General features: G+C 27.4%; 8 protein-coding genes across 15 annotated transcripts; 4 read left to right on the top strand and 4 right to left on the bottom strand.

Moving 5' to 3' along the window:
- Positions 1–326: 326 nt before the first annotated feature.
- On the top strand, positions 327–1,929 carry LOC105666059 (heat shock factor protein 5). The gene is given in 5 exon segments (XM_012311953.2): positions 327–1,006; positions 1,465–1,564; positions 1,770–1,809; positions 1,811–1,897; positions 1,899–1,929. Coding segments are annotated over 5 exon segments (708 nt in total). The 5' UTR covers positions 327–556.
- A 173-nt stretch (positions 1,930–2,102) lies between these two features.
- On the bottom strand, positions 2,103–4,306 carry LOC100646831 (GPN-loop GTPase 1). Of its 3 annotated transcripts, none has more exons than XM_048408840.1 (5): positions 4,028–4,306; positions 3,363–3,689; positions 2,937–3,301; positions 2,627–2,856; positions 2,103–2,512 (listed from the first exon to the last, which is right to left on the bottom strand). In XM_048408840.1, exons 2-5 carry the CDS (start codon positions 3,601–3,603, stop codon positions 2,173–2,175), a joined length of 1,176 nt encoding a protein of 391 aa, XP_048264797.1. In that variant the 5' UTR covers positions 3,604–3,689; positions 4,028–4,306; the 3' UTR covers positions 2,103–2,172. The 3 variants fall into 3 exon arrangements, with proteins under 3 accessions (XP_048264797.1, XP_020720327.2, XP_048264799.1); XM_020864668.2 differs by lacking the exon at positions 4,028–4,306 and adding an exon at positions 3,878–4,021; XM_048408842.1 differs by lacking the exon at positions 4,028–4,306 and adding an exon at positions 3,761–4,004.
- Positions 4,307–4,410: 104 nt separating this feature from the next.
- LOC100647738 (replication protein A 32 kDa subunit) lies at positions 4,411–5,998 on the bottom strand. 2 transcript variants are annotated; one of them, XM_048408843.1, is made up of 2 exons: positions 5,365–5,998; positions 4,411–5,120 (listed from the first exon to the last, which is right to left on the bottom strand). In XM_048408843.1, the coding sequence occupies exons 1-2, from the start codon at positions 5,522–5,524 to the stop codon at positions 4,663–4,665; spliced, it is 618 nt and encodes a 205-aa protein (XP_048264800.1). In that variant the 5' UTR covers positions 5,525–5,998; the 3' UTR covers positions 4,411–4,662. The 2 variants fall into 2 exon arrangements, with proteins under 2 accessions (XP_048264800.1, XP_003397722.1); XM_003397674.4 differs by having other exon boundaries at positions 5,281–5,990.
- A 733-nt stretch (positions 5,999–6,731) lies between these two features.
- Positions 6,732–10,506, bottom strand: LOC100648561 (N-alpha-acetyltransferase 25, NatB auxiliary subunit). Its single transcript, XM_012311691.3, has 10 exons — positions 10,351–10,506; positions 10,001–10,225; positions 9,638–9,891; positions 9,327–9,550; positions 8,941–9,250; positions 8,546–8,850; positions 8,203–8,461; positions 7,880–8,125; positions 7,194–7,802; positions 6,732–7,112 (listed from the first exon to the last, which is right to left on the bottom strand). The coding sequence occupies exons 1-10, from the start codon at positions 10,409–10,411 to the stop codon at positions 6,888–6,890; spliced, it is 2,718 nt and encodes a 905-aa protein (XP_012167081.1). The 5' UTR covers positions 10,412–10,506; the 3' UTR covers positions 6,732–6,887.
- Positions 10,507–11,440: 934 nt separating this feature from the next.
- LOC100650287 (replication protein A 32 kDa subunit) lies at positions 11,441–12,452 on the top strand. Its single transcript, XM_003397695.3, has 2 exons — positions 11,441–11,886; positions 11,968–12,452. Exons 1-2 carry the CDS (start codon positions 11,631–11,633, stop codon positions 12,450–12,452), a joined length of 741 nt encoding a protein of 246 aa, XP_003397743.1. The 5' UTR covers positions 11,441–11,630.
- Positions 12,453–12,552: 100 nt separating this feature from the next.
- On the top strand, positions 12,553–14,295 carry LOC100649385 (GPN-loop GTPase 3). 2 transcript variants are annotated; one of them, XM_048408838.1, is made up of 4 exons: positions 12,553–12,658; positions 13,032–13,181; positions 13,372–13,568; positions 13,656–14,295. In XM_048408838.1, the coding sequence occupies exons 2-4, from the start codon at positions 13,137–13,139 to the stop codon at positions 14,257–14,259; spliced, it is 846 nt and encodes a 281-aa protein (XP_048264795.1). In that variant the 5' UTR covers positions 12,553–12,658; positions 13,032–13,136; the 3' UTR covers positions 14,260–14,295. The 2 variants fall into 2 exon arrangements, with proteins under 2 accessions (XP_048264795.1, XP_003397736.1); XM_003397688.4 differs by lacking the exon at positions 12,553–12,658 and having other exon boundaries at positions 12,878–13,181.
- A 59-nt stretch (positions 14,296–14,354) lies between these two features.
- Positions 14,355–17,352, bottom strand: LOC100650531 (PHD finger protein 12). Of its 3 annotated transcripts, none has more exons than XM_048408834.1 (6): positions 17,158–17,352; positions 16,731–16,973; positions 16,407–16,606; positions 15,991–16,265; positions 14,902–15,917; positions 14,355–14,809 (listed from the first exon to the last, which is right to left on the bottom strand). In XM_048408834.1, exons 2-6 carry the CDS (start codon positions 16,776–16,778, stop codon positions 14,435–14,437), a joined length of 1,914 nt encoding a protein of 637 aa, XP_048264791.1. In that variant the 5' UTR covers positions 16,779–16,973; positions 17,158–17,352; the 3' UTR covers positions 14,355–14,434. The 3 variants fall into 3 exon arrangements, with proteins under 3 accessions (XP_048264791.1, XP_003397745.1, XP_012167085.1); XM_003397697.4 differs by having other exon boundaries at positions 14,902–15,920; positions 17,158–17,345; XM_012311695.2 differs by lacking the exon at positions 17,158–17,352 and adding an exon at positions 17,071–17,142 and having other exon boundaries at positions 14,902–15,920.
- Positions 17,353–17,587: 235 nt separating this feature from the next.
- Positions 17,588–19,620, top strand: LOC100650775 (39S ribosomal protein L18, mitochondrial). 2 transcript variants are annotated; one of them, XM_020864667.2, is made up of 4 exons: positions 17,588–17,996; positions 18,099–18,212; positions 18,420–18,663; positions 18,822–19,620. In XM_020864667.2, exons 1-3 carry the CDS (start codon positions 17,821–17,823, stop codon positions 18,655–18,657), a joined length of 528 nt encoding a protein of 175 aa, XP_020720326.1. In that variant the 5' UTR covers positions 17,588–17,820; the 3' UTR covers positions 18,658–18,663; positions 18,822–19,620. The 2 variants fall into 2 exon arrangements, with proteins under 2 accessions (XP_020720326.1, XP_048264796.1); XM_048408839.1 differs by lacking the exon at positions 18,822–19,620 and having other exon boundaries at positions 17,590–17,996; positions 18,420–18,728.
- The last annotated feature ends 133 nt before the right edge of the window (positions 19,621–19,753 follow it).

Raw genomic sequence — 19,753 nt, 5'->3', positions numbered from 1 at the left:
AATTTATTATTAATTACGATTACGATAATTATTTACGCGCTCGTATATCTAATTTCTTTTCTAACCTCACATCCCATCTACATATTTGATAATTTTGCGTTGCGATTTGTATAAAATGTTGTAGTATCGTGTAAAGAGACACGAATAAGAGACATTTTAAATATATTGTTGTTTTTAGTGTACGAATCATTGTATTAAATCATAATGTTTTTATTAATTTCTATAGTGTACATTTATTAATTAAAATATAAGTACTATAACCTATTTCATTTAGTATGCGGAACAAACACTACACACTACAAACTATAGCATTCAAATAATTACTTCTTCTATGATACACTTAAAAATTATGCTTTTTTTAATATTTCAAGCTCGCGCCAAGAGATTAAAATAGTTCGGACGATTCCAAAAGAAGAAATATTGTTGCTGTGATACGATAGTATTTTGTTTGCAAAAGATAATCGATCGGATTCGAGAAAGAGAAGAGAGAGATTTGCAGTGTTTAGTTTCGTTCTGCGTTCTATAGACGACTATAAACGCTACTTTCGAATCGAACATGTACGACGATTGCATATTCCTTTCGTTGCGATTTCCGCAAAAACTATGGCGTATAGTGAACGAATGCAAAAGTGGTGCCATTCGTTGGAGCCTTAATGGTAATACGATTCTTCTTGATTACAAGAAATTTCAAGAACAGTATCTCGACGCGGGTAATTCCATCTTCAAAACGAAGAACATTACGAGCTTTATCAGGCAGCTGAATCTGTACGGCTTCCGGAAAGTGACGTCACATAATAGAGATCCAATTTGTAATTCTCACAATCCGGACGTTCATGAATTTTTGCATGAAAATTTTCGTACTGGAAGGCCCGATCTCTTGTCAAGAGTATACAGGAAAACTGCCGGAAAAATGAGACACTGTCGACGGCTTAATGCAAAATGTGCCGCGGAACAGAATTTTTTAAGCAAGGACTCCGATCACGTATCGCGTTTACACATGTGCCGGGTAAATAAAAATTGGAAATACTTTGTTTTCCTTGATAAATGAAATTAATTGAAAAATGATTCTTCTTTTTTTTTTTTCTTTAGTGACGAAAATAATATTGGCATCGACTAGCTTTCCTTATAAAATCCTGTATAAATTACATGTAAAAAGTATGACTTTTATAGAATTTTTTTGTAAAATGTTTCTTTCAAGTTTGAAGTTCAAATACATATGCATATTTTATATCCTATCCTAAATTCTCTTAGAAATTTTATGTCTAAGATATACCTATTTAATAAGATATTAATAAAAATTGGAACTTGTGTAATTTTCTTTAAATAAATTAATTTAAAAATCATCGTTTTGAAAGAAGATATTTTTAATCAACTACCCTGAAATCTTGGCTATATTCAACAGAAAAAATTACAAAAAATTGTAATTGTAGTTTTTGTATTTCACAAGATTTTGATTGTTTCCAGTTGGCGTTAACGAAAGCGCTAGAACAAATATCGCGAGAATACCAGCAAAAGCAAAATCGTATATTAAAAGATGAAAATACTTTAAATTCCCCTGAAAAAGGTAGTGTAATCTAAGTCTTTATAAATCAAACATATTTATTTATTTATTTCATTGTTTGTATATTTATTTAATTGCTTCGCGGCTCACTTGAAAATATCTTTAAATTTAAATTTAGTATTGAAAAATATCATTAAAAGAAATTTGTTAACCAGTATAAAATACAGAATTTCTATTAAAAATTAATCTTAACATAATAAAATTTCAGTATTGAATAGTTTATATACGCCACAAAACCATGAACCCACTTATAGATTGGATTACAAAAAATTCGGTACCAATTTCTTCAAAAAAGGATAACTCAAATGACACACAACTTGCTCCCAGTGTTTATATTGTGGACAAATTTTTCTAAAACTATTAGTTAAATATCCTATGAAAAATATATTATTTTATACGTTATTTGAGCTTTCTGCATTATCAGTATTATTATAATATTTAAGTATTCTAAGGACAATTGCCATTTAGAAAATAAATATTATGTAAAATAATTTTCCATTAAATATGTAATTATAAAATGTAAAGTTCAAAATATAATATCTTTATATTAAACGTACAATTTATTTGTTAATAACAAAATTTATTTTTTAATACAAACATTTTTTTTTAGGCTATGTATCACTACTTGTTGTAGGTTGATCAGTTGTATGTTTCGTTTGTTGCATTTTATGTCTATTTAAAAAACTTTTGAAGGACTCTGCTTCCTTTCTTTCTTCTTCATCTTCTTCGTTTTTAAATGGATTTTCCACACCTTCTTCATCTTCACTTGATTCATTACCAGCGTGTTTTAAATATATATCTGAAATTTCTCTTCCGCTATTAACTGTTGTTATTAATGGCATACTTTCTCCTGTAGCTTCCTGAGTTGCTTTTTCAAGTTGCTCTTTCTCTGCCTTTTGTCGCTGAGCATCTCGTTTAATCTTCATTCTCTTCCAAGCTTTCTTATATTCTCTTTAACGGAAAATTTACTTTTTGCATTTCATAACTTTTTATAACATTATATTAATTAATGGTATTAATAATAATATTTTTTATAAATACTATTGATATATGAACTTCATTTACCTTTCATATTCTTCTTCTGCATCTTTAATAAGTTCAAGAAACTTAGTAATACCAGCTCCTGTTGCAGCGGAGACTCCACAGCTACGTAAATGGCTATAAAATTCATCAAGTGTAAGAGCCATACTACGTGTTAAGTTACTAATATAACTCGTTTCTGAATCCAAAGCTTCCTGGAATGCTTCAAAATCTTGCATCCAGTCTACTGCATAACTATGTTCGATGACATCGATCTTAAAACATATATATATAGAATTATATTATTAGATTAATTATTAGATAACATAATAATATTATGTACTTTAACAATTACCTTATTCATAGCAACAATAAATGGTAATTTAGTTTTATAAAGTATAGAACATGCATAAAGCATGTTAGACATGAATGTTACAGGATTAACGCTTCTTACAGTATCTAATATATACACTATAATCGTTGGAAATTCAGATGCTAAAGCTTCTGTTATGATTGTCCCACTTGCTGACCATGTAAAAACTTCTATTTGCCCAGGAGTATCCAAAATTACATATTCATGCTCTTTGCCTCCTTTATCAATAAGTTCTATAACTTGATCAAATTTTGTAGAAAAAAGATTTAGGGCAGTAACAATACCACCATTTGGTCCCAAACTATATTGTTTCATCACTTCCTTATAATTGACAGTATCTCTAATATCTAAAGCATTAAGAATTTATTAAAGCATATTTGTAATGAAAAAACAGTAATAATATATTACCTATGTTAGCAGGATAAGGAACTTCTCTACATGCAGGATCTAAATTTATTACATAAGGTTTTCCTGTTTTGTATAATACTGAAACAAGTCTTTGTACAAATGTGGTTTTGCCAGACCCAGCCATTCCAAGAATGATGATACATGTTGGCTTCTTCTCCTTCTTGTTTATTTGAGCAGATACATCAGGTTGGGTAGAAATATTTTCGTTAGCAGATTCAGAAATATCCATAGATTCAGACATATTGAGTTCCGTAAATATTTTTGAAAACTTATTATTGAATAATTAAAGAATATAAAATCTGCATATTTATATTGTAGCAAATTAATCTAAAAGAAATCATTTCAATAATTCGTATTTGATAACCTAACTGAAATTTTTTAAACACAATGTAACTCACATATTAATTTTTATACTAATATAAATTATAAGTGAATTTTAATATTCTTTTAATAAACTTTTTAATCATAACTCAATGTATAAAAGAAGTTTTCAAATTTTCTTCAGAATATCTTACTTTGTTAAAAACAAACATAAGAGACAGAGTTAAATCTTTATGCACGTATGATGACAGAATGTCAACTACGTTTTGTCCTATCGTTCTATACAAAATGCGTGGGTGTATGTGCAAATACTATTTTCATAAAAATAAGTAAAGATGACTTACAGATACTTTGCAAAGTTTATGGTAATCACATACTTAGTAATATCATACATCGGGACATAATTCGTAGATTTCAAAGCGATTTGAAATTCTTAGCAAAACTAAATATAGATAAAATTTAAAAAATATGTTAAATAATACTTGAAACTTTAAAAATGGATTGTCGTAACATTTTATTATTAAATGTTGAATAGCACATAATATTGCCTTATTAATTAGGCGTGCGAGTGGGAACTAAATCTTGTCAATTAATAAGGAATTTCCACGGTATGATTGGCGGCACTGGCTTTGAATCAACTAACAGGAGGATCGTCCTGTATAATAATATAATATGATATAATAATGATATAATATAACAATCATACTTTATGTTAGGTAGCACTCGGTTGATGTTGAATTAATTGTTTATTTTAAAAAAATAATATTTGTACATATATTTAGAACAATTATTCAAAATTGTTATCAATTACACAAAACATTAATTCAAATTTATTTCTTAATATTACGTCTATATAATACAAAAATCTCTATACAATAATTATTTAGAATGTACATATTAATTTATCAACAGGTTTAGATAACTTTAGATCTTTCTCAAATTAGGTTTGAGCAGCAAAATTCTGCATCTGCTTGCATAATTATGTTGTCTTAAAGTGATCATCTGTAAAAGTGGTATAAATATGTCCTTCACTTGTAAGAAAGTCAATTATCTCATCAACTAATGGCAACATATTCTTTGGCACACGGTTCTTGAGAGTCTTTCTTTCTATTCCATTTTCGCTATCATTTTCTGCTTGAATGACCTTATAGACTATAGTTTGTTCTTTAGTCAACCCAAGGTTGTCATCTAGCATAGGGACATCAGAACTTTTATCTTTATTATTAGAAGTCTTTTGAATCTTTAATGCTACATAAGTCACTTCCAATAAATGATTAGTTAACTCATTCAAGGTAGTCAAAGGCCAAATCCTTAAAATTAATATATGTTTGATTTCAGTTTGTTCTCTTATGTATCCAAATACTCGTACATAGGTATTTAAATTAATTATTGATTGTGACTTTCCCACTGCCAACCATTGGAAACATGTAATATGACCTGTAATTAATCAATTAATATATTAATTTTATCATATTTCTTCAAAAATTTATTTGATCTAATAAATAGCAAATAATTATATACTAACATAAAAAATTATATTAATAATAGAAATTTATCTCTAGAATTACATAAATTTCAAAATATTCCTTTTTGATACCTGTTTCATCTTCAATTTCATATGTCACTTTTGTGCTACTCTTCTCTATATGGTGTATAATTCCTACAAGAGTAATAATACTACCTTCCAAATTGTCATTAAGTTGTGTTAACTGTTGAATCATAACAGGAATTATTTTCTTGATTCTTCCACCAGTTTTTTTATTTCCGTCACTTTGATGCTGACTATCATTCAAAAATCCTCCTGATGCATTCACAATAGTACTGTCCAGGTTAGACCACATTGTCAGTACACAGTACAGGGTAAATTATTACGAAAAAAATTTTGTTACAACACGTGGTATAAATATTATATGAAATCTAATTCAATAATATATAAAATATATGTTTTCAAACTTAAACTGCGTATTTGCCGATTGACGAGTTCAGACACATTAATGAGTACTGAATGTTGTTGCATGCTCATAGAGTGCTTAATGTCATAGACACGTACATATATTTACACACATCTTACCGTTTAATATAAGATATATAACTGAAGATAAAGCGACTGATAAGAAATTAACCTATATGAAAGATAAGTCGAAAATATATATAGAATATACAATATAGAAACTTTCCCTACAGAAACAGATCCTCCACAAAATTGTACCAATCTGACAATAATCTTATCAATGTGAATAACAGCCAATATAGCTTTTTAAAATATATAAATATAATTTCTTAATACACACATCTTTATTATAGTTTGCTAATCTATTAATGACTAATAATTTTATAATGTTCTTGTTTAAACAAAAATATCTTTGATTTAGATAAAGTCTAAATATAATTAATTAAAATCTATATCAGCTGATATTAGCTGATTAAAATCACTTAAATATATAAATGGATACAATTTTTTTTGTTTCATATAAATTTATCCAATTTATTAATTTCATACAGTTCAATCAAGTAATTACTTAAATTACATGATTAACAAGTAATAAATTTATTCATATACAATGGAAGAAGCAAAATACAAATAAAAGAATTTGATATTAGAGAAAAACTATTTTACTTTAGAGTAACATTTTTTTAAGTTAATTAATTTTAACTTTATGATATTTTTCACGTATAAGAATTTATACACACCTCTATGTAAACACGTACTTAATATATATAAATTCAAAATTTACATGAAAATAATAAACAATTGCATTTTAATTTCAATAACTTTTAAAACAATAAAAAAATTGTACAACCAATTTTTAAATGATTATAAATAAAGTTAACAGTAACCAATTAGAAAACACTTGTAAATATTCTGTTATCCAAGGATAACATAATTTAGATTTAACCAAGTTTTATTAATTTAATGTTTTTTTGTCAAATATACTGTTCACTTATTTTAAAAATATATAATTTACATAAGATGGCAGTGTATTCCACTTCAACGTGAATGTACCAAAATTTGTGCATATGAAATGTTTCTAAATTAATAATTCTTTATGAATTTAGTATGATTTTGTATTGATTGTAATAAACAATTCAGTCAGTATTTATAATTGATTAAGACTAATAACTATGTACACAATAAATGAACTGGTTTTAGAAATCAATGAATAGCTGGATGGATATTCTTTGTACAAGAATTTTCTTACAATTTCAGCTTTTTAAACTGCTTAGAAGTTTAAGCGTACTTTGAACTCGAGATTTTAATGATCTGCAACTTTGTTCCAAACTATCTTGACCATATTTAATTATTGTAGCACACAAATTATCTTCATCGTTACTCAGCCCAGTATGTAACTCGTATTTTTCGAATTCTGTTAGTACCGAATCTAAATTTTGAACCCGCTCTTCAAGTACCATTACTATTTCTTTCCAACTCTATAACACAGTAAACAAACAAATGAAAACATCGCTTAAATTAGAGTAAACAGCTAATATCAATTCATTCGATTAACTTACATGATCATTATCATTTAATGAAATAGATGTTATTTGTTTATTACATTTTTTCTTATTCTTTTTTTGCGAAGTCTTAGGTTGTAATTGTGTTGCACACAGAGTACATATGGCACTAATAATTGCGAGAGTTTCGCTGCACGTTGACGCTCTCAATAAAAAATGCTTGAAAGACATTGGAATTCTCTGCTCAGGGATATCTATTGTCTGAAGGCATGGTGAAACTCGCAGCATCTGAATACATTCAAAATCAGGATAACGTGACTGAGCAAGCGATTCTGTAAGTCGGGCGATTGTCTTCAATTGTTCGGAGTAATGAGCTTCGCATAACCTTTCGACTGCATCCATAGGAACTAACATTTTACATGATCTATTCTTTCTCCCCTCTAATTCAAATTTTTTAAGAATCAAAGGAATTTGTTCATTATCCAGCTGTTTCAGTTCATTAGAAAATCGAGTAAGAAGAGAGGAACTGTCAGGTGCTACACATGCTGCTAAAATTTTTAATATTAAATCTCGCACTGCTAGTAATCTTAACATACATATACGTGTTTCTTCTTGCATTCTAATATCCTCTCCGTTTTCCGTAAGTGGTTCCCATCCAGGAACAACCTGTTTAAGTAAAGAATTGCATCAATTCTTTTAAATTTTAAGTTTTCTTTTTTAATATGTTATGGATATAGGATTACCTCCAAATCACGATTATCTCGTAAAGAATTCAATCGAACAGAATCCTCGATTAGTTGTATATCCATATTATCTAAAGCAGAAATTAAAGATGTGGAACTACTGCACCAACCTAATTCCAAAAGCATCTTATCTACAGTAGTCATAACAAAGTGAAAAGAATTTTCCAAACGTTCTTTTAACTCCACAAATTCTTGAATCTTTACAAAACTTCCGTATTTATAGGCAAACGTTAAATGATCTGCGCTCTAATCACATATTATAATTGAATTAGATAGAATTTTACTTATTAATTAAAAGAATTTTATAATATACAAATACATACATCTTTGTAATTTGCAATAAAAAATTTAGTAGTATGATCTAAAGTTATGGTAGCTAATGTAAGATGGCCAAGTGGAGCAAGTAATGATGCATGTAAATAACCCAATGAATCTAACTGAATATGTTTAACATCCAACAATGTAAAAACATGATCAGCTGCACCTACTAGTCCTGCTTCCAAATAGATTCGTATTAGTAGAATTTTTATATAAAAATTAGCCGGACTTGATAACAAACCACGTTCTAATAATTCCATTGCCCTATAAATATATATTATTATTTTTATTACATGCTAAATTTTTTCCATGAATACTTTTTTTTACTTAAAAATATAAAATAATTACCTATAAAGATACACTGCATCATTTGTATTGCACCATAATTCATGCAATAAGTGCGTTGCTAGAAGAATATAAGAATCTGCTGGACAAAAGTCTGTTGGTAATCTATCTTGGATTGGACATAATTCATTACCCTTCTTATATAATTTACATAATCGTTCTACTAATTGTTTCTGCTTATTTATATCAATATTTGGAGGATGATGAAAACCACAAATACGACGCAATTGTTCTAAATGAATGTGTCTCTGCATTTGTTGCAAATTAGTTGGGAATCCATCAGGTTTGACACCAACACTTTCTTCTATCTAAAAACATAACAGTATTCGGAATAAAATATCATACAAATGAATTGTTACTTTTATATGAATGATACAGTTTGCTATCTTATTACTTACCTTTTGAATCAACTGTTGCTTGCCCATAGGTGTTAATAAATGTAAGTATAAACGTAAATCTCCAACTACACAACTTTTTTCTCCAAATTGTGAAAAATACTGATACATTAAATCAATTGGTTCGGTAACATTTTCAATAATTTCACCATTTTGAGTAAGTTTTAATAATTCAAATTTTGCAAGGTAAGGAGCTCTACATTTTTTCTCTAATGTGGTTATGATCTTATTAAGGAAATTTAAACATTCTTCTGGCTTTTGAAATTTAAGAGCCGCAAGAAGATAATCTTGGTAATATGCCCAATTATCAACACTATTTATAATATACAAGTAGTATAGAACATTAGAACATTATTACTTAAAGTGCACATACACTACATTACACTCACTTTTCACTGATGAGTTCCTTATATGCATTAACTGCTTCAGAAAAACGCTCCAATCTTAATAAAAGTGCTGCTTTGTGTTGTGAAACAGACGAAAGATGTGAAGCTAATGGCCCTGATAAAACATTTAACATTTCTTCATTTTTACCTTGAAGTTCTAATATCATTAAGTAAAGTTGCACTTCTTGTTCTGCTTCAATTTTTCCTTCTTTAATTAATTTTAATACCTAATTTTTATTGAAATAATATAAAAGCTACCAATAAAACAATTTATACTTTGTCATACTAGAATAATTTTACATTAATCTACAAACCATTCTTTCTGCTAAAGGTAAAGTAACTCCTTTTGCTAACTTTACATCTGAATGTATAGCTTGCATTACTATGCTCATCACAGCCCAGAAGTAGTAAGGATTTTTTGGTTTTAATTTATATAAAGCAAGTGCTGTTTGTTGCTGTTTTTTATAATCTCCAAGACGAACATAAGACATAAAGAGATGTGTTAATAATTCTTCATTGCTAGGATCTACTTTAACTGCAGCTTCGTACACTTCACTGATTTTATCAGCTGTAAATAAATTCAATACCATATTCAGTTCTTTCAATAGTTTAATATATATGTAGCAATTACAATTACTGATATGTGTAAGAAACAATAAAGCACAACTTGGACTCACGTTGGTGTCTTTCTCTATAGCAAATGCTCATGACTTGTAGAGTACAGTCCTCACAGGGAATCTCAGAACGTACTTTATCCATAATAATTTGACATTCATTTTCTTTACCAAGTCGTAATAAAGCCAAAGCTTTGAGTACCCTAGCACATTGATTGCTTGGCTGCTTCTTAAGCACTTTATCTGCTTCTTGAAGAGCTTTCTTATTATTTCCATTATCCAACCAATCTGAAATCCACAGTGCAATAATGTTACATAACCTCGTTACCGGTCAAGTACTGAAAGCACGTTCTCTTATGACTTAAGAAATATAAATATTTATTCATTAATAATAATATCAACAATATACTTGCCATATATCGGACGCAAACGGCGTTCATTAACAATATTGTCCGCACGAGTCTTAGACGCCATGATATTTTTTGCAGTAATTTTAAATCAACAAACCAAAGTTTTCCTTCGTCCATGACATGTTCGTATCATAAGGCACATTTGCATTGATTTTTTTTACATATTGTGGCTTCTTACGACTTTGAAAAAGATCAAAATTAAGAAAAGAGGTATATTTCTAGATTTCAGAGATTGTAAAAAAGAAATACATATTTTTAAGTTCATACAAAATATTCTTTTTCATATCAATATTAAATAAAGAACTAGAAGCAAATAATTCAATGGAACTAATTGTTTTATTAATTGTTAAATTTTATTATAAATAATTAATAATTAAAAAATAAATAAATAATTAATGCAACTTTTACTTTACAAGATGATAATTATATAAAATGAAAAATTCAAGTTAAAATTTTCAAATACCATATAGAAAAAAACCACCTTTGGTATACTCTGAGATAGTAAACGTACATAATTTTATTTTGAGGGCATACTTATTTTTATTTCAATTAATGACAAAAATTATCAAATTATAGTCGTCAAATCTAACATTAAAATAAAAATGATTAAAATATTATTATATATATACAAAAGATAAAATTCGCGCCAGAAATATTCGTGTTGCGCTATTGCGTGATTTTACTTTTGGTAAGATAATGTGAAGTTGCTTTCAGAGATTGTATCTAGAGAAATTCTTAGAAATTAGGAAATAAAAAAGAGGAAAATTTAAACTGATTTATTGTATAGTTATGTGTAAAATATATCGCTTATGTATGTATTATTATTGTTCTTTCGCAGATTACAGACTTCATAGAATTCATATATATCGTTTATTGTATATTGTATATTATTGTAGCACGATGCGTTTGTGAAATTTTGTAAACTATTATAAGTAGTATAGCATAGTATAAAATCGTAAATCGTGTAAGATGTAATGTATAGCCTGTTGAACGAAACGACGCAGTAAACGTAAACTCGAGTTTCACTAGTCGACAACCAATAGTTGCAACCACACAATCAAATTTATTTATGTTTACTGTCTTGTCTCGTTGAGCAGACTATGTACACTTTCAGTTTTATTTCATTGCGAATCTAGTCTATATGTATATATAATTTATGATTGTACGTTCGCGCGTAAATTGTATGACTTTAGCTATAATTTACTCTTGTCACATGTCGATACTTATGAACGCAAAATTTTTAAAATTTATCGTTCTGTAAAAATAATCAATTAAACATCGATATGTGGTCATCAGATTTGGATAGCAGTATAAATCCTCGAGGTGGATTTTTAGAAAGTTTGAACAAAACAGACGGAATAAAAGAGCGTAAAAAACAAACTATTGTACCTGCTATGATAGGAAATTTACTTTCATTTTCTTCCACTGATGAACCAAAATTATGGGAAATCCCGGTTCGTATGTTTATGATTGTTGGATTAGTACGTAATGTCGAAGAGACAACAACAAAAATATCATATGACATTGAAGATGAAACAGGTTTAATTTAATTAATATTTACTCCTTTCTCTAAGTTTTTTTCTTCTTGGTTTTTAGTTTTTTCTGTATTTGTATATTTAGGTACAATCACTGCGCTCAAATGGTTAGAAATGGATAAAAAGACATCAGATACTACAATGCAAATAAATACATATGTTCGCATAGTTGGTTTTCTTAGAGAACAAACTGATAAGCGACATATTTTAATTTTACGAATGTGGCCACTACAAACCTTGAATGAATTAACAAATCATATTCTTGAAGTTACTTATGTTACACTGAAAGCTAAAATGATGGCAAAAGATGTTACAACATTAGAGAAAGATCAAGACAATAAAAATGATCTAAACGGAGAAGCTGCTTATTATGGAATGTCAGAAGCACAAACTTTAGTTTATAAAATTATTCATGCACAAAATGATACTGAATCTGGTATTGAAAGAGATAAAATTAAAGAAAAAGTGCCAAACTCGCTTTCAGGGAAAGTAGATGAAATTTTAGATTTTTTATCTTCTGAAGGCCATATATATACAACGAGTTCAGATGATTATTTTAAAACAACTTAAACAATTAATATAAGTTGAAATTTTTTTCTATTTGTCACATATATCAAGTTCTTTTGTTCAATTTGTAACATATCAAAAGGATAGATATACAACAGTAATAGTATAAGTGCTATGTAAATGCATGTAGTTTTTTTTTTATTTTTCTATATATGCATCAATCTCAGAAAGCAGTATAAATTTTTTCATTTGCTTTTACTCTTTGTAAGGTAATAAATGTTAATGTGGAAACTACTTTTCATTAATGTATTATTTATAAAAACTTTTATTTTTAATATTCAATAAATTTCTTAACAATATAGATTTTATGTACTTGTAATGAATTATTATAATAAAACTGTAATGAATTATTTTTATTATATTTTACTGCAAAATTTCATAACTAGTATTTTATAATGTCTAAATATAGTAATACGTAGAAAATTTATAATCTCCTTTCTTTTTCATTTATTTTTATCAAAATGACTAATAAAGTATAACTCATTTAATTATAAAAATTTTATTTCACTATAAGAATTACATTTGCACAAACTGTGAGAATTCTAACCTAAACATTAACCTTTTATTACTCAAAATCATCAGGTTTGACAACCTCAAATAATAGAATGTGATCACTTCCAATGGTTGTAGCGCATAAGTGTATTTTATTTAATTCGTATGATATTAATTTAAAAGCAGAAAAGTAAAATGAGATACGCGCAACTTGTTATGGGACCAGCCGGTAGCGGAAAGGTATTCTCTTCTTCTTTTATTAAAACTTATGAATGTAAAGTATAAGTATACGAAAACGATGCAATTGAAATGTGCAATTAAATTAAAATGAACGCATAATTATATTAATATAAGTATTAAACAATACACAGATATTTTTTATTAAATATGTATTATATTACACATTAATATTAATAATCTTTTTATATAGTCCACTTATTGTTCTGCTATGCAACAACATGCAGCCAGTGAAAGACAAGTAATAGAAGTAGTAAATTTAGATCCAGCAGCAGAATATTTTGATTATGAACCTTTAGTTGATATAAGAGAATTAATTCAGTTAGATGATGCTATGGAAGATGATGAATTACGATTTGGACCTAATGGTGGTCTTGTATTTTGTATGGAGTAAGTTTATGAAATAAATTTTACTTTCTATATAAAGATTATAGTGAAGTTAAACATTTTACATTTACAGTAAAATTTTATTTGTAGGTATTTAATAGAAAACTCATCATGGTTAGAGGAAAAATTAGGTGATGTGGATGATGATTATATTATCTTTGATTGTCCAGGACAAATAGAGCTATATACACATATGACAGTTATTCGTCAATTAATAACAATGTTGCAAAATCTCAATTTTCGCATATGTGGGGTATTTTTAATAGATAGTCAATTCATGGTTGATGGATCAAAGTTTTTATCAGGTACAATGGCTGCACTTAGTGTGATGATTAATTTAGAATTACCACATATTAATATCCTTAGTAAAATGGATTTACTGTCAAAAAGTGCAAAAAAGCAACTAGACAAATATTTAGAACCTGATCCATACAGTTTATTATCAGACATGGAGAAAGATTCTTGGAATGAAAAATACAGAAACCTCACTGAAGCAATAGGAAGGCTTATAGAGGACTACAGTTTGGTGCGTTTTTATCCATTAAATATAAGAAACGAAGAAAGTATGGCAGATATTAAACTAACGATTGACAATATTATTCAATATGGAGAGGATGCTGATGTTAAGATTAGAGATTTTGATGAACCTATTAATGACGACGATAAAGATGTAAATTATGATACAAATACATGAAAATAGTTTGACTCAATAAAATATTTTCATGAAATATTCTTTTGAAATTTACTTTCCAATGCCAATGAAATACAAACAAAATAAAATAAAAAGAATTCGTTTCATTAATTTAATTATCGGTAGCTTACGAAAATATCTGTACACGGAAATGATGGAATATTAACACTATAAGGATTCATCGTTCTAAATGTGCATTTATCGTATTAAATACAAACATTAGGCATCCAAATGCCAGCGTCGATCCGTGAGCAACAATAGCACTTCCTTCCCACCCTTCTTCTAAGTGATCTTTATTTTTTGTTTCAGACCTTGTCAAGTTACATTTACATAATACTCTTTTCTTCTCTATTTGTTTTTGAGTCAGAACCTTTTCTCTTATTATAGCCTTTACTGCTTCTGTTGTATCTTGTTCCTTACTAATTAATTGGTATTTATCATCAGCTTCTTCTTTTATCTCTTCTACGACGCCTGTATAGTTACAAGAATATAGTACATTATCAACTACTGTTCCATATTCGCTATAGTTTAATAATTCATAACGTTTGGTACTCTGTAAATAAAAGAATATAGATAGATAAAATAATACATCTCATAAGATATTTAATGAAAACAATACATATTGAAATCGTTATCCATTATTACCTCGTCGAAAAAAATAATAGCGTGTTTTGAAGATGTAAAACTACAGTTACCATAATTAGATAAAACTAAATCACAATTTGGTCCACTTCCAATAGTAAGTGTTTTATGAACCATAAAAGTTGGTGGTTTAGGTTTGTGATTTAAAGAAAACAATGCTGCTCTGGCCCTTGTTTGGCAATTAATTATGTCATAATTTTCTCCATCTGGATCTAAAATTTGTTCTAATCGTTGTAATGCCAATGCTTCTAAAACTGGTCTTTCAAGTAACTGTATACCTTCTTTTATATCATAACCAAATTTCTCTGCATAATATTCAGTACTAATGTCATCATTACAACTACTTTCAATTACATTTTCTTGTTCTACATTTTCCTCATATTTAATGCTACTTGTATCTTCTTGATTATTTTCATCCTTTAATTCATTGTTTTCTTCAATCTCCTTTTCTACTTCCATTGATTCTTCCAATTTTTGCACTTTTGTATTTTCTTTTTCTACTTTAGGGAGTTTGTTATCATTATCTTCTATATCCTGCACTTTAATATTTTTAATCACTGGTCTTATGACAGCATCATGATAAAATTGTACAGGATCTAATTCTGGTGGGTGTTCATAATGAAATTTTACAGAACAGGGTACCTTTACTCTTGTTCGACCTTCTAATTTGATCTTTGTTCGAAAAAGTGGATTTGCAGCACGCGCTTTACGTAAAAAATCTAATTTTACTGCATGTTGATCTATACGTTGATTGGCATATTTATCCCATAGTTTAATACGTTCAGTCACTCTACACGACGTTAATAAATTTTGATCTATGAAATGATTTGGATGATTAGGACACATCCATCTTCCAATTGGAAAAGCAGTGAGTGGTGGGTCTAAACAATCTTGATGAAAATATAATGGACAATAATCACATGCAATTAATGGTGCTTTTCTGCAGCTTCGACCACATTCAAAGCACAAACGTGCTGGTAAAGGTACCATTAAATTATTATCTAAACAGTGACTTTTCCCTACTGAAAAAAAATCTTATAATTAATGATAAATTATGTAATAAATATCTATAAAAAATTAAATAATATATACCATTATTACTTCCACTTTGTTGTTTTCCTCTTCTACCTGAAACATAATCTACTTTATTACTACCAGGGAACATAATTGGTAATTGCAATTCTTTAGGCAATTCAAATTCTCTGGGATTAACTAAAGATGCTGCCAAAGCTAACACTTCTAATGCAGATTTTTTTTTATTCTTTTCATTTCCTTTAGTATCTAACAGATTTCTTTTTGATGCACATCGGCAAGCATAACACAACCATTCCCCATTAGGAATATCTGCTGGATCCACTGCTGGATAACTGCAAATGATTATATATATAAAATTCAATTCATTTAAACAAAAAATTAGATTCAGTAAGCATTTTTATATTTAAAAATAATATTACTAAAGCCAGAAATATTGAATCTCATTTCTTTCATCTTGAAGTATCCAAACTCACTGGCATTGCAAATGATATGATGCAGGGCATTTGTCACAACATATAAGTTCTCCTCCATCTCGACAGGCATCACAGATATCATGATTGTGGCCACGTCCTCTTCTTTTAAAATACGGATGCTTTTTTTCTTCTTTGTCCTTTTTATTTTTTGCTGTTTTAGAATCTTCTGATACAGGTGGTGCTATAAGAGCTTGAATTTGCTAGCAACACAAAAATTAATTTTATAAAAAAGAAATATTTAAAAAATTTAGATATAGATAAGAAAATTATTATATATAATGTAATTTTTCATAGATAAATGAATTATATTTCATTCTTACTTACTGGCATTAAACCACCGATCATTGGAAAACCATATTCTACAGTACCCATTTTGAAAGTAATTTTTAATTCTTAATGCTATAAATTTTTCTTGTTCAGCGTATAACATTTGTTTAACTACGAATTATATATTTACTCTCCCTTTTCATTTTTCATATCTAAGTTGGTTATGTATAAAACTTAGAAAAACAAAATATTAGATTTATACACTTAATCCTTGCAAGATACTGTAGATTGTGCTGTCCCCTGTATAAGAATTCAAAATTTTAAAGCAAATTTATGTAAATTTCATGATATATTTATTATTTTACATTTCTCCCATACAAATATAAATATTTCATACATTCACATTCTTATATTATTATTCTTATATAATGATGCTTAAAATATGTAAAACTCAAGTATCTATATTCTTGAATATATTTCTTACCGTCTACTGTTTATACTTTTTACTATATGCTTAAGAAATGTGTTTTTCTATACATGATTATATTCGTCTTATACTACATACTTGTATAAACTATACTATATGTATATACATACTTCTTATTTCAAATTAAGAGAGCTGATATTTATATTTATACGTATGTACTTGTAGGTTGCTGTAATCTCACATAAATTTATGAACAAACAAAATATAAAATGTTATTTAATATATTTTAATTTTGTTTGCAATAAAATAAGAATATTAATAAATGTTATGATATTATGATACCATATTAATAAAAAAATATTAGCTCTTTTAAATAATTAAATAGTATAAGAAAAAAATTAATTGAAATTGTACACATAGATTAAGTAACACTGAACTTTGTTAATTATCTTAAAATAGACTTTCTATTATTTTAATTGAATTAAACCCAAATATTATATAACATGTAAATATTATGAAAAATATTGTCTATTGTGTTATTGATTATGTAGTATCATTGAGCGAGGAGTTCACTGCCCAGCTTATATTCATTATTTGTGATTGTTTGGAAATATTTAAAGAATTTGAGGTTTAAACGAAAGATATACATACGTATACACTTTGCTTGCATTTGAATAAACAAAATTATTAAAATATTTATAAGTTATATAAAATCTCAAAATGCTTCGAATACCTACCAACACCTTAATTAAAAGACAAATGCATGGAAATGCAGAAATAGTGAAAAATTGCAAAGAAATCAGAAATCGCAATCCACGAAATTTGGAACGTTTAAGAATTGCAAGGAAACATATAGGATATGCTCTTGATAAACGTCAATGTGGATATTGGCATAAGTAAGATAATTACTATAACATAATTTTTTCTATTATAACCTTAATAGTGTACTACGTTTTAATACTGTATCTTTCTAACACTTGTGATCAAAATTTGGATAGGTTGGTTGTACGTACCACTCAACGACATGTTATAGCAGAAATATGTCATTTTGAAAATGGTCCAATTATCACAATATCAAGTAAAGATTGGGGATTGAAAAAACAATTATTTAGGTTTGTAGACACTATAAATACATGAAATAGAAATGCATTGATTTGAAATTTGAAATTTCAGTTAGCAAGAGAAATGATGACAAAGATTTACATAGATTCTAGACTTACGTAGATTATTTGATTAACTTATGAAAAATTTTAAATAGTTAATAATTAAATACTTTTCAAAATTCAAGAACCAAATTAAAATTATACAAATTATTTTAGCACAAATGATTGTATAGCATATAAGTTTGTGGGACGTATGCTTGCACAACGTTGCTTAGAAAGTGGTATATCTGAAATTTATTTGAATAAAACTTCTTTTGTTATTGGAAACAAGGTACAATCACTAATCGATACACTGTTAGAAAATGGAATTTGCTTACAAGAACCAGAGCAATATAAACATCCAAGACCTGGGACCATGAATTATCCAGAGAAACCTTGGGAAACATATGAATAGTATTCAGTTATGTATAAATATTATACAAAAGTATATATATAGTACACAGCAATAAATATAAGTTACATAAACTAACAGATTTTGAATTATGCATTTTGTCTATCATAAAGTAAAGTAAAAATAATAATAATTTTTCAATTTTGATCTTTTAAATTTTATTACAGATCTTTTGAAGTTAGGAAAATATTTGAGGAAGGATATTCAAAACCATATTGTCTATTTTAGTATTATCTGTCTTTATTATTTAAGCATTTCTTTTAATTGGAATATGCAAATTTATACAGCATACATTATATAAAGATAGCAATAAATAATCATGTTAATATTAAATAAAATGTAATTTATGACAAATACAATAAACCTACTGTGCTCAATAATATTAAATATGTATAAATGTGCAGGATTTATCATTACTACACTAGTACCTATAAACTAAATTAATACTACATATTAGGCTGACTTATTTTGCATGCTAATAAAAATATTTCTTTACAAATATAATACTGTACTAATAATTGTATCATAATTGTAAATAACAAAATATCTAAATAGTTCAGAAAATTTATGAAATCTTTTATTTTGTTTTTCTTTTTAATTTATGAAATCACAGACCGTGAGTAATTTATGAAACTTAATTTGGTTGAGTTAACTTCATAAATAACTGTACATAGACATTTATAGCTTTTATTTTTGTTACTGGATTTTGTAAAGTGCACTTATATTTATTGAGACTCTGAGAAAATCCTGCACATGTGAAAAAATAAATCCATATATTACACTTTAAACAGTAATAATACTTCAGTCTAAAAATTTAAATTTGGATTTTGAATACCGGTAATAGGGCATATATTTCATTGTTGAGTAATATCAAATTCATAATTTTTAAGATGCAAGCAGTGTTTTTAATCATTTAACTATTTTTGGAATTTTAAAAACTTATTTGTATTCATTCATATATCCAATTTTTCATGAGAAAAATCTATAATAGTATAAAATAAAGGATTAGTGTGCATATTTTAAGTTAAATATGATATAGCACATTTTTTAAATGATGATGATAATAGGTAAGCATTTTACTAAAAGTATTTTGCTAAAT

Source organism: Bombus terrestris, chromosome 9 (assembly GCF_910591885.1).
Source record: "Bombus terrestris chromosome 9, iyBomTerr1.2, whole genome shotgun sequence".
Classification (NCBI taxonomy): Eukaryota; Metazoa; Arthropoda; class Insecta; order Hymenoptera; family Apidae; genus Bombus; species Bombus terrestris.
The sequence above is the reverse complement of the archived record's forward strand: the minus strand, read 5'-3'. Positions and strand labels throughout refer to the sequence as shown.